Raw genomic sequence first — 13386 nt, 5'->3', positions numbered from 1 at the left:
TGCAAATTGCAGAGAGTTTTAAAATATCCATTTCGTCTTCGGCATTAAAGGCTGATATCAAGAATGTAATCTTGTCCGAGATATCTCTTGGTATCGTAGGCGGGAAGTCCGTTGAACCTCCTGCACGTGAGTTTGATCCTGCAGTCGCAATGAGGTTAAAAGAATTAGAATTACAAATTAGGCGTGAAGAAAACGAATCGCGTCTGCTATGTATACGTGAACTTGAGTTAATCCGTTTGAATAAGCAGGCCGAACGGGCACAGCCTCCTGTTGGTGAACCGCACGGGATAGGTCAATTTGATCCAACCCGTTACATGAAGCTTGTTCCTCAATTTAGAGAGTCGGAAGTAGATGCCTATTTTACAGCTTTTGAGAGGGTAGCTGGGAAGCTGAGCTGGCCTAGGGATATGTGGGCAGTGATGTTGCAAAGCAGCTTCGTGGGCAAAGCACAAGAGGTTTGCTCTGCTTTGGCCATTGAAGACTATGATAAAGTAAAAACTGCTGTTCTTAGAGCATATGAGCTCGTGCCCGAAGCATACAGGCAGAAGTTCAGAAATCATACTAAAACGGCCAGACAGACCTTTGTGGAGTTTGCTCATGATAAAAAAGCAATGTTACAAAAGTGGTGTGCTGCGTCTGAAGTTACAACGTTTGAGGGCCTCCAGGAATTAATATTACTGGAAGATTTCAAGGGCTGTCTCCCTGAAAGTTTAGTATTACACCTGAATGAACAGAAGGTTTCTACTTTGTCCGAGGCTGCAGTATTTGCTGATGAGTACGTGTTAACACACCGTACTGTTTTTTTCACGCCCCGCCCGAGTCAGAACGCTAGGACATATAGGCCTATGGAGAGAAATGTCGCGGGGGCGCGTTCCCTAGTGTCTGATTCCCGTGCGAGCACACCAGGGAGAAGTACGTTTAAGGACGAATCTAAACGTGTATGTTTCTTCTGTCTTGATCCCAGTCATTTAATTGCAGACTGTAAGGCATGGAAACAGAAGAGTGTAGCTGCTAAGACGAAAAGCGTTGCTCATTTAGTTCTTGAACCGCAGAACAAAGGAGTAGCTGATGCGTTTCCACCTGAAACGGAATTGTTTAAACCATTTCTGATGAGCGGGTCAGTTTCTTTTTCTCCAAACACTACGTCACTACCAGTTTCCATCTTGCGAGACACGGGCGTCGCCCACTCATTTATTCGCGAGAATGTACTGCCATTGTCCGAGAATACGTATACGGGGACGGATATATTAGTTTGTGGAATTGAACTGGGGTGCATTAAAGTCCCTGTGCATTCTCTGTTCCTGAAGTCTGAGCTGGTCACCGGTTTAGTAAATGTGGGTGTGTGTGCTAAGCTACCAGTTGAAGGTGTAAATTTCATCCTGGGAAATGATCTGGCAGGAGGAAATGTTTTTCCTTTCCCGTTAGTGTCCGAGTGCCCCTCAAGAGATTCACCCTCGCTGGCTGTCTCTCCTCATCTATTTCCAGCCTGTGCGGTGACGTGTTCGCAATCACGAAAATTTGCAGACACCGTTGACCTATCTGACTCGTTTCTACTAAGCTCGAAACCTACGGAGTTGTCCCTGTCAGTGAGTGATAATGTGTTGGAGACCAGCTCTGATGTGTGTAGTCGAGGGCAAACTGTTATTGGACGGACGCAACTTAGTCCCGCTCAAAAGACAGACTCTTCTTTGTCGCGCTGCATTCAATCCACAGTAAAATGTAGAGATGAACTTGATCATGTAAGGATAGGATATTATTGGGATAGAGATGTCTTAATGCGCAAGTGGGTTCCAGTATCTGGGGACAAGGCTGATTTAGACCATGCTTACCAAATCGTAGTACCTACGTGCTATCGCCCTGTAGTGCTTGAACTGGCTCATGATCACCTTATGGCAGGCCACTTTGGAGTCAATAAAACTTGTAAACGTGTTACGAAATATTTTTATTGGCCCGGAGTTAAAGCGTGTGTCGCAAAGTATTGCCGTTCCTGTAATGCGTGTCAGGTTGCGGGGAAGCCTAATCAGGTCGTGCGCCCTGCGCCCTAACACCCAATCCCCGTGGTGTGGGAGCCGTTCGAACGACTAATACTGGATTGTGTTGGCCCCCTGCCAAAGTCTAAAGGTGGTCACCAGTATATTCTCACGTTAATGTGTGCAGCCATTTGGTTTCCGGAGGTGGTTCCCCTCCGTAACATAAAAGCTAAAACAATTGTAAAGGAACTAATTAAGTTTTGCTCTCTTTTTGGTTTGCCACGCGTAATCCAAACAGATCGTGGAACTAACTTCACATCAAAGTTGTTTAAGCAGCTCCTTTCTAAAATTGCAGTGTCACATCAAATGTCCAGCGCATTTCATCCGGAGTCCCAGGGAGCGTTAGAGCGGTTCCATCAAACGCTCAAAACCATGTTGCGTATCCACTAAGTAGATGCGGTAAAAGACTGGGCTGACAGTTTACCCTTATTGCTTTTTGCCGTATGAGAAACTGTGCAAGACTCCCTAGGTTTCAGCCCAGCGCAGTTAGTGTTCGGACATTCAGTTTGTGGTCCCCTTAAGCTTCTGAGTGAGCAGTTGCTGGAGAGAGAGGTTGCGCTGGTACCAGTGACTGAATATGTAGACACGCTCCGTAAGCATTTGAACCGAGCTTGTGAGCTTGCCAGGTCAAATCTAACAGATTCTCAAACCGTTATGAAAAAAAACTACGATCGCAAGAGCGTTGTTCGTTCATTTGCTCCTGGAGAGTCTGTGTTGGCATTATTGCCAGTTCCTGGATCGTCATTACAGTCACGTTTTACTGGTCCTTACATTATCGAGAAAAAGGTGAATGAAACGAATTATGTACTGAGAACCCCCAAACCGTAGGAGGGAAACTTGAATGTGTCACATTAATATGCTAAAGCCTTATTTTGCGAGAGATCAGCCTGAAGAGCCCGTTAGGAGCGTGTCGTTGGTGGCTCCTGTTCTCTTGAACAATGAAGATGAGGTTGTAGGAATTATTCCAGCGCTGGGAGAAAGCTTGCAAAACTCTAATGTGCTCAACAATTTACAAACCTGTCTGGGTCACTTGTCAGATTGTCAGAGAGAAAGTATTATAAAATTGATTTTCTCTTATGTTCCATCTCGCACTAATGTGTTGTTCCATGACATCGACGTTGGAGATGCAGCTCCGGTTAAACAACACCCGTACAGGGTGAACCCTCTTAAACGTGGTATCATGAAAACTGAGGTCGAGTGCATGTTACGTAACGGTTTAGCAGAACCTAGTCAGAGCGCGTGGAGTTCTCCCTGCCTGTTGGTGCCTAAAGCCGATTCATCATTTCGATTCTGTACTGACTTTCGAAAAGTTAACTCCATTACAAAACCTGACTGTTTTCCGTTACCAAGAATCGATGATTGCATCGATAGAGTCGGACCTGCAAAGTTCGTTTCGAAGCTAGACCTTTTAAAAGGTTACTGGCAGGTACCTCTTACTCCACGCGCTGCTGAAATTTCAGGGTTTGTGACACCTGACTATTTCTGTCAATATTCTGTGATGGCGTTCGGAATGCGGAACGCCCCGTCAACGTTCCAACGCTTGATGCAGTTAGTATTACGTGATGTACAGAACTGCACTGCGTATCTTGATGATATTGTTGTGTATTCTTCCACATGGGAAGAACATGTTGAAACTTTAGGTGAAGTATTCTCTCGACTAGCTGGTGCATCACTAACCGTGAACCTGACAAAATGCGAGTTTGCCAAAGCCTATGTCACCTATCTGGGGAAACGCGTAGGTCAAGGTCAAGTCTGCCCTATAGATGCCAGTTGTAGCGATAGCTGAATTTCCTGCACCCACAAACAAACGTGAATTACGCCGGTTCATCGGAATGGCTGGGTATTACCGGGGGTTTTGTCGCAATTTTGCCACTCTTGTTGCACCCCTAACAGACCTTCTCCGACCGTCACAAAGTTTTAACTGGACATCTACTTGTGAACTTGCTTTTTTGGGAACGAAAGATCTGTTATGCAATGCTCCAGTCCTGACCGCCCCTGACTTTAATCGCCCTTTTCAACTTGAGGTTGACGCGAGTATGGTGGGCGCAGGAGCTGTCCTTTTGCAGACGTCTGATATAAACATCAAAAGACCAGTGTGTTATTTCTCGAAAAAGTTTAATCTGTGTCAGTCTGGGTGGCTCAACGTTCCCTATTAAAGTTTATACGGACCATAACCCGTTAGTTTTTCTCAACCGCATGTACAATGCTAACCAGCGCTTAATGCGTTGGTCCCTCGCAATACAGGAATTTAATTTGGAGATCGTTCATAAACGCGGTAGTGAGAACCTGATCGCCGATGCGTTATCCAGAGTGCACGGTGCTGAACATATTGAATAGGCTAAGAGATCAATGTGCTGTAGCCATTAATCTTTTGGGGAGGGGAGGAGTGTTACGTGTCAGAACGTAAATGTTGTTTAATGATTGTTGTATCACATGTGAGTTTATGCATGTTTCTTGTGGTGTTCTTCTCTCTCTCCCCGCTCATTTGAGTGCAACTGGTGCAGCTGCTAAGTGGGTGCGGCTGAAGCCACTCAGCGTGTCAGCGTGTGTATAAAAGCAGAGTGAACCGTCTCTTCGTCGAGTTCACCCTCCTGCTTCCATGGTAGAGCGTGTGTGTACGACTCCTGCCAGAACAAGTTGTAAATCTAGAGTGAGATTTGTGTTGTCAGTTTACCAGTGAGAGCTGTGCTGTGCCCCAGCCCACGTGAACTTTTCCACAGAGGAGCTTAAATTGTTGTAGCGGTATAGGCCGGTCATTGTTTTTAGCTTACTCCTCTTACCCTTGTAAAAACTCTGAGAGAGACAAGAGGCCCTTTTTCTTTAACATTATTTTCTCCTGTTTACTGGTCAGTAAGGGAGGTAAGAACCTTGTATTTTATTTAATATTTAATTCCAGGTAAGAGGGTTTAAAACTTGGTTAGAAATTCCCTTTTTGTTTGTTGTTTTGGCCGAGTGTAAAACCTCTCAGTCATATACTTTTTTTTTTTAAACTGCAAGGACCCAGTTGTAAACAAATACATTTTCTTTTCCCTTGATATCTTGGCTGTGTGCCGTTATGTTTATGGGAGTAGGAGATTGAACTCCGGGCGTCATCCTTTTAACGGGTGTCGCTCTCGATGTTCGTGCATGTGGCACGTAACACCGATCTGCAGAAAGTGCCAATAACAGAGCCAATACAGAGTATCGGATCGATGCATCCTTAATTACTAATAATATAAAAGCAATTGTTATAATACATTTTGTATCAATTTATTCCTTTGTTTAACTGTTCTATCTGATTATTATACAGACTTCTATCCGTAGTAGACAAAACTGTTAACGACGACAGCAAAACAAGAGGGTGAATGTGAGCACTGGAATAAAAGTTAAATGCGCCATCAAAATAAAAGTCCCGCCTCGAACACATCAGCCAAGCAGAAAAACATATAGGCCAGTGCCGATTTTGAAAAATGCCAAATATCGGCCGATATATCGGTCGACCACTACTCTCGGGAAGGGAAGTCGTGGTTAGGGAAGTCGTGGCCTAATGGTTAGAGAGTTGGACTCCCAATCGAAAGGTTGTGAGTTCGAGTCCCGGGCTGGCAGGAATTGTGGGTGGGGGGAGTGCATGTACAGTTCTCTCTCCACCTTCAATACCATGACTTAGGTGCCCTTGAGCAAGGCATCGAACCCCCAACTGCTCCCCGGGCGCCGCAGCATAAATGGCTGCCCACTGCTCCGGGTGTGTGCTCACAGTGTGTGTGTGTGTGTTCACTGCTCTGTGTGTGTGCATTTCGGATGGGTTAAATGCAGAGCACAAATTCTGAGTATGGGTCACCATACTTGGCTGAATGTCACGTCACTTTCACACTTTCACTTTCACTCTATATTAATAAGTCAATTTATATTGTCAATGGTTTTATGTTACATTGTCTGGAGATTTTTTACGTTTTTCGGAGTCCAAATTTAGTTTTCATTCTATTCATATTGAAGGGGCAAATTATAATCTATTGATACATTAAAATGAAAACATTTACATGTGTGGAGATTTAATTATACATAAAGTTTGAGTAAACACTAATATTTTCTATAAAACACATTTAAATGTATTTAATAAAATGTTTGAATGTTATAAAATATATTTAAATTTATAGAAATTTAATATATGTACATATATACAGAAATGTAATGTGTTAACAAATATTGCAAATTAATATATAGACATATATTGCAAATTAATATATGGTCATATTTTGCAAATAATACATTTACATAGTCTGATATCTAGATGTATTTACATGTAAAGGGTATAAATATATTTAAATATTTCAAAATATATTTTAATTTAAGATATTTAAATATATATAAATCAATTTATTATTAATATATTTCAATCTATGTGACTTCTGTATGGGTTATATGCTGGATTCATCCTTTTCAATGAAAATGGTCTAAAGGCTGAAATGCTGTTCCATAAATGTTTTTTGTGTGTGTGTGAAAACCTATATCTTAACTGTCAATCATGTAATTTTATGGTTCAATACTGTTAAATTTACTAACTCTTAAAATGCGTCATACATTGCTTTAATTATTTTTTATAATTCTGCAGATACCATAGATAGTGAAATAAAGTTCAATCTTTCTAATTCCCTTGATGTGCGTGTTAAAAATATTTCTGATTAATATTTAAACTCCTATCTGATTATATATATATATATATATATATATATATATATATATATATATATATATATATAAATATCATTATCTAATTTTGCGGGCCCTGATATATTTTTTAATCACTATCTTCAAATAAATGACTAATGTAAAGTTTTGGGCATATGGCACTCATGTTAAAATAAGCATGATTACAATATTGACCAAAATAATCGTGATTACGATTTTTGCCATAATCGAGCAGTCCTAGGAAACACTCTAGTCTAGATGAAGAATAAACACAAACCTCCTTGTTCCTCGTGTTTAATTCTCCAGGTTTCTGTTTCCTCGTGTTTTATTCTCCAGGTTTCTGTTTTCTCGTGTTTTATTCTCCAGGTTTCTGTTTCACTCGTGTTCTCTTCACTCTCCACTTTAACAAACATCATCTTTACAGCAGCAGATCTCAGTTCAGATGATACTCCTCCAGATATTCCTGCTTGCTTTAAAACTTAGTCACGACTGTGAGGATGAAAATATTAAAGGTATTTATTGACCTGATTCAAAAAAAAATATTTTTTTACTTACAGAAACCATTCTAACCGATTAACTTCCCTACAAAACAACAGAGAGCGCGGTGAAACTAATCTTCTTCCTCAGTGGTTTAAAGGTGTTTGGCAAACAGAGTCTGTGTTTAGCGCCAAACGCTGGACTGGAGAGAGAAGCGACGAGAGGAGGAAATGTATTACTCGGTGCGTGTGTTTAGTCTCACGCATGTTATCTTGGTCTTCCTGAGTGAGAATTAGAGGGAAAAAACGAGCTAATTATTAGTGAAATATTTCACTGAAAATCACACAACGTTGCAGCATGTAAATATGGATTAAAAATGAAAAATAAAACCCTCAAAATTTAAACAGATTTAGCTGTTTATATTGTCTAATTCAAAACAATATCAGAATATCCTTGTAAACACATAACCGACTGTTTACAAGGATATTCTGATATTGTTTTGAATTCAAGAAGAATTCCAATCACCCACAAAACTGCTGGTCCACAGCCAGGTAGGGAAAGTGCTTAATTTGGATTTTTTTTGTGATGTATTCATAGCTATCAAATATATGATGTAAATGACATAAAAAAGCCAAATAAATATTATAAAGTAAAAGAAACACAAAAATTTAAACGAAGATATGCCCAAAAAAGTACTTTAACGAAAGTGAAGTGACATACAGCCAAGTATAGTGACACACCCGGAGCAGTGGGCAGTCATTTATGCTCAAGGGCACCTAAGTCGTGGTATTGCCAGCCCGAGACTCAAACCCACAACACTAGGGTTAGGAGTCAAACTTTCTAATCACTAGGCCAAGACTTCCCCATATTGAAGTATCACTTTAATGATGTTACAACATACCACTGGTTACCGTTTAACCAAAATATTTTATTTTGAAATAAAATTCACAATGATGGCATCACTTGACTTCCTTCCTTCCATTTCCTGAAGATCTATGAAGAAAGGCCACAGTCTTTCTTCAATTATCAGAAATGTTCTCATTTATCTCATGATTTCAAATGAAGCTTTTAGTGGAAGTCACTGATATTACCTACTTTATTGTTAGGGAATTGTAAAAAAACTAGAATACAAATGGATTAAACTACTTAATGCAGTGTGTATACCATGACTGACAACATAGTTTGCATCGCAAAATGTTGGCGTTCTCTCGTAAAGATATTTGCGTTCTGTTTCGCAAAACCAGCTGAGCTCGGACATACTCTTCCTGTTTACTTTACAGCTTAGTGCAGTGGTTTTCAACCTGTGGGCCGCGATGGTATTGCAGGTGGGCCGCTAATTACTATTAAAATAAAATTTAAAATAATAAAAATATTAAAATAAATAATAATTGTTAATATGTAAAAATGTCTAAGTCATAACATAACATCATTTCATATATATATATATATATATATATATATATATATATATATATATATATCTCTCCTAGGAAACACTCTAGTCTAGATATATATATATATATATATATATATATATAGCGATAAAGACTTCAGACTTTACTCAGACTCTAGGTTATAGACTTCCGACTTGACAAGGACTCCACCGATATAGACTTCAGACTTGACTCAGACTCTAGGTAAAAGACTTCAGACTTGACTCAGACTCTAGGTTAAAGACTTCAGACTTGACTAGGACTCCAGCGATAAAGACTTCAGACTTGACTAGGACTCCAGCGATAAAGACTTCAGACTTGACTAGGACTCCAGCGATAAAGACTTCAGACTTGACTCAGACTCTAGGTTAAAGACTTCAGACTTCACTAGGACTCCAGCGATAAAGACTTCAGACTTGACTAGGACTCCACCGATAAAGACTTCAGACTTGACTCAGACTCTAGGTTAAAGACTTCAGACTTCACTAGGACTCCAGCGATAAAGACTTCAGACTTGACTAGGACTCCACCGATAAAGACTTCAGACTTGACTCAGACTCTAGGTTAAAGACTTCAGACTTGACTAGGACTCCAGCCATAAAGACTTCAGACTTGACTAGGACTCAAGCGATAAAGACTTCAGACTTGACTAGGACTCCAGCGATAAAGACTTCAGACTTGACTAGGACTCCACCGATAAAGACTTCAGACTTGACTCAGACTCTAGGTTAAAGACTTCAGACTTGACTAGGACTCCAGCCATAAAGACTTCAGACTTGACTAGGACTCAAGCGATAAAGACTTCAGACTTCACTAGGACTCCAAGTTAAAGACATGTAAACATCTCTCGTCAAACTTGAAAATAAAATTAGATTAAGCAGACCTAAATTACAAGAGCGATTTCACTTCTAGATTGCAAAATAACAATAAACACATCAGTGATGAATATCTCAATATTATCTCGTGTAGAAACATTTGGCAATAAACAATTAGCTTGATAATGTTTATGTGACAATAATAAATTGTGTTTTTTTAATATAACCAGCATCAAAAGTAGAACAGTTAGCATTAGAGATTATAATTACTACAGTCTTTTGTAATTTAGTCCCAGGACTCCTTTAATACCGGGTTTAGGTTTCCATTCCTACTTAGAAGAGAAGCAAAGAAGGAGCAATCACAAGGCTACATGACAGTTTTTTCTTGCATTTGTGTTTCCAAAATACATATTAAGCAGAATAAGTCAGTCATTTTTTAAAAATAACAAAGAACAATTAAAAAAAATAATAATCTCAGTCTCTCTTAAAGTGTTATAGTCTCTTCTTCAGCTTCCTGATCAAGAACAATTTGTGAAAATCTCCTTTAATTCATGAAAGAGTAAGCAAACTACAAGTGACACACGTGCATTATAAGATAATTGAACATAACATGAAACTCATTAGAAACAACATTGATATCATTAATATCATGCAGCAAAATGATACGCAATAATAAAATATTTTGACATTGTTCTTTGGGGAGGAACTCCATCTTTGAGTTTAACTGAATCTCAGAGTTCAATCTGCTGGTTTTGAAGATTAACTTTATTCACTGTGATAACTTGATTCACTGTGATAACTTTAGATGTTTCTTTGTCATATCACTCGTAACGACTGGTTAGAAACAGATTAATCCAGATGATACTGCTTAATGGATTACTGTTTCAAGTTTGATGAAAAGGCAGCATCAGATCTGAAAGTGCTGGATCTGAAGATGACCTACTTACTGTGTTTTTTGTGTGGTTGTTTTTTGTATGACTGTGTAGAGAAGATGGACGACTGAAACACTTCCCACATTCAGTGCAGTAATATGGTTTCTCTCCAGTGTGGATCCTCTCATGTATTTTCAGATTTGATGAATGACTGAATCTGTGGTTGCAGTGTGAACACTTATAAGGTTTCTCTCCAGTGTGGACCATCTCATGTGTTTTCAGATGTGTTGACCGACTGAATCTCTTGTCACAGTGTGAACACTTGTATGGTTTCACTCCAATGTGGATCCTCTCATGTTTTTTCAGGTCTCCTGACCTATCGAATCTCTTGTCACAGTGTGAACACTTGTATGGTTTTTCTCCAGTGTGGATGCTCATGTGTTCTTTAACATGTACTGATTGTGTGAAACACTTCCCGCACTGATCACATGTGTATGGTTTCTCTCCAGTATGAACTCTCATGTGACAATCAAGACTATATTTGCATTTCAGACTCTTTCCACAGAGATTACATGTGTACAGTTTCTCTCCTGTATGAACTCTCATATGTGCCATAAGTCTTCCTTTTCCTGCAAAACTCTTCCCGCACTGATCACATGTGTACGGTTTCTCTCCAGTGTGGATCCTCTCATGTGTTTTCAGGTATCCTGAATGACTGAATCTCTTGTCACAGTGTGAACACTTAAAAGGTTTCTCTCCAGTGTGGATGTTCATGTGTACCTTAAGGTTTGCTAAGAGTGAAAAACTCTTTCCACATTGATTACATATAAACAGTTTCTCTCCTGTATGAACTCTCATATGTGTCATAAGGTTTCCTTTTTGTGTAAAACTCTTCCCGCACTGACCACATGTGTACGGTTTCTCTCCAGTGTGGATTAACTTGTGTTTCTTCAGGTTTCCTGACCGACTGAATCTTTTGTCACAGTGTGAACACTTGAAAGGTTTCTCTCCAGTGTGGATGTTCATGTGATCCTTAAGGTGAGTTAAGTGTGAAAAACTCCTTCCACATTGATTACATAAGAAAAGTTTCTCTCCTGTATGAACTCTCATATGTGCTGTAAGGCTTCCTTTTTGTGTGAAACTCTTCCCACACTGATCACATGTGTGTGGTTTCTCTCCAGTGTGGACTAACATGTGTTTCTTCAGGTCTCCTGACCGACTGAATCTCTCGTCACATTGTGAACACTTGTAATCTTTCTCTCCAGTGTGGATTTTCATATGTACCTTAAGGCTTAACGATTGTGTGAAACACTTCCCGCACTGATCACAAGTGAATGGTTTCTCTCCAGTATGAACTCTCAAGTGAACATCAAGATTATATTTGCATGTCAAACTCTTTCCACACAGAGTGCAGGTGAAAGATTTCTTGGCTCCTCTTGTCTTTAAATTTGTCTGTTTGGTTTGAGAGCAACTCAAATGTTTTTCTGAAGTTTTGACATGATTCTTCTCCCGAACTTCATTTAATTCTTCGTTCTCCTCACTTTCTTCAATAAACTCTAAAATAAAAGCATAAACAGTTCATTTTTCAGTACCTTTGGGGAAAAAAGAGACACGTAAAAGTACATGAAAGTGAACCCTGTTGTAACAGAGTAAAGACGATTTATGTATAAAATGTAGTTCCTTTTGATGCAATTTTACAATTTATACTTCCTTGAAACTTTTGAGTTACACTGATATTCAAAATATTATTTTTTAAACATTATAGACAAAAATCCCATGTTTCTGTAAGGAGAAGTATTAAATATATTTGATCAATTACACAATGCATTGACATGCATTTTGTTGGAAAAAAGTGTCTTAATTTTACAACAAACGAAATCTAAAACTGCTTGAAAGCTTATGGGCCCTATTTTAACGATCTAAACGCAAAGTGTAAAGCGGACGACGCAGGTGCACTCAGAGCTTGTCCAAATCCACTTTTGCTATTTTAACGACGGAAAACGATCCGTGCACTGGGGCACATTTTTGGAATGGGTTGTCCCCATTCTCTTAATGAATAATGGGCGTAACGTTCAATACACCAATCAGAGTGTCTTCTTCCATTTCCTTTAAGAGTGAGATGGCGGATCGCTATTTACATGGTGGAATTTGTTGGCGGAAAAGCTGAATGCTTCTATTCTCGAAGAAACCAATCTGCTCCTGCGCGAAGTTAAAGCACACAAGCAGATCTACGGGACAAGCCGGAATCCACCAAAGCTCCAAGCGATGAGTCAGTTAATATATATGTGTGTTTATTGGCACAATATATATATATTATGCAAATAGGTAGCCTAATTCTAATACATGCAATGACTATCCATCATTAAATTTTTATATTTATGTAGCCTACACAATAATATTGTTTTACACTGTAATCCTTTTGTTCTGCCAACGCGCGCTCTTTAAAGAACAAAAAAATATTGCTCCATTGACTTTAGACTAGGTTTGAATTGGTCTATAGCGCAGTCTATTTTCAGGTCCTTAAAATAGCAATGCGCCAGCAATACACCTGAACACACCTCTTTTTAAGACCTGCACGCCCATGGGCGCACAAATGGGTGCAAATGCATTTGCTAATTAAACAACGTGGCGCTAGACGGGACAATGCAAACTGCGCCGGACTGAAACTAGCAAACACACTTGCACTGCGCCTTGCGTCGCATTGCGCCGGGTGTATGATAGGGCCCTATAACTGTCACTATTGTTAACCATCTAGGGTGGAAGATCCCACTGATTTGGTTTGTCATGTTTATTTTTGCAAAAAGAACTAAAAATACACCAGCATTTTTGATAGTTCAGATACGAAATAAGGTATCATTTGAAATCGCGAAGGGTAGGGCTATGTCGGTCGCAGTGAGACCCACGTCACAACCGGGGTTGTCTACTGCCACCGGCTGTAGTTCATGTTATGTCACGCTTTCTATAACAACCATAATACAAAGTTTTGTATACAAGTGCAATAAAAGTAATAGTTGCAAATTATTTTATTTAGACTAAAAGTCTATGGTAATTCACAAATTACCTCAAATGCTATACACAGCATTTCCTTTAGATT

General features: G+C 39.5%; 4 protein-coding genes across 9 annotated transcripts in view; 1 reads left to right on the top strand and 3 right to left on the bottom strand.

The window, feature by feature from the left end:
- Window positions 1–7309, bottom strand: part of LOC132158455 (gastrula zinc finger protein XlCGF57.1-like) — a 102348-nt gene extending 95039 nt beyond the window's left edge. The window contains exon 1 of the mRNA XM_059567919.1: window positions 6973–7309. Within this exon, the coding sequence (XP_059423902.1) occupies window positions 6973–7111 (139 nt within the window). The 5' untranslated portion in view covers window positions 7112–7309. The remainder of the gene's footprint in view (window positions 1–6972) is intronic.
- The window catches only part of LOC132094302 (gastrula zinc finger protein XlCGF17.1-like), a 216357-nt gene that overhangs the window by 113721 nt on the left and 89250 nt on the right, over window positions 1–13386 (bottom strand). The window lies entirely within an intron of this gene.
- Window positions 1–13386, top strand: part of LOC132159925 (gastrula zinc finger protein XlCGF57.1-like) — a 486703-nt gene that overhangs the window by 434923 nt on the left and 38394 nt on the right. The window lies entirely within an intron of this gene.
- The window catches only part of LOC132158112 (gastrula zinc finger protein XlCGF57.1-like), a 129963-nt gene continuing 126124 nt past the window's right edge, over window positions 9548–13386 (bottom strand). For 5 of the 6 annotated variants that reach the window (XM_059567653.1, XM_059567577.1, XM_059567803.1 and 2 more), the window contains one exon: window positions 9548–11848. In XM_059567653.1, the coding sequence (XP_059423636.1) occupies window positions 10305–11848 (1544 nt within the window). In that variant the 3' untranslated portion in view covers window positions 9548–10304. The remainder of the gene's footprint in view (window positions 11849–13386) is intronic. The other variant, XM_059567503.1, reaches the window with a different exon arrangement.

The sequence above is a fragment of the Carassius carassius genome, chromosome 1 (assembly GCF_963082965.1).
Source record: "Carassius carassius chromosome 1, fCarCar2.1, whole genome shotgun sequence".
Lineage (NCBI taxonomy): Eukaryota > Metazoa > Chordata > Actinopteri > Cypriniformes > Cyprinidae > Carassius > Carassius carassius.
Note: the sequence above shows the minus strand (reverse complement) of the source record. Positions and strands in the feature narration are given on the sequence as shown.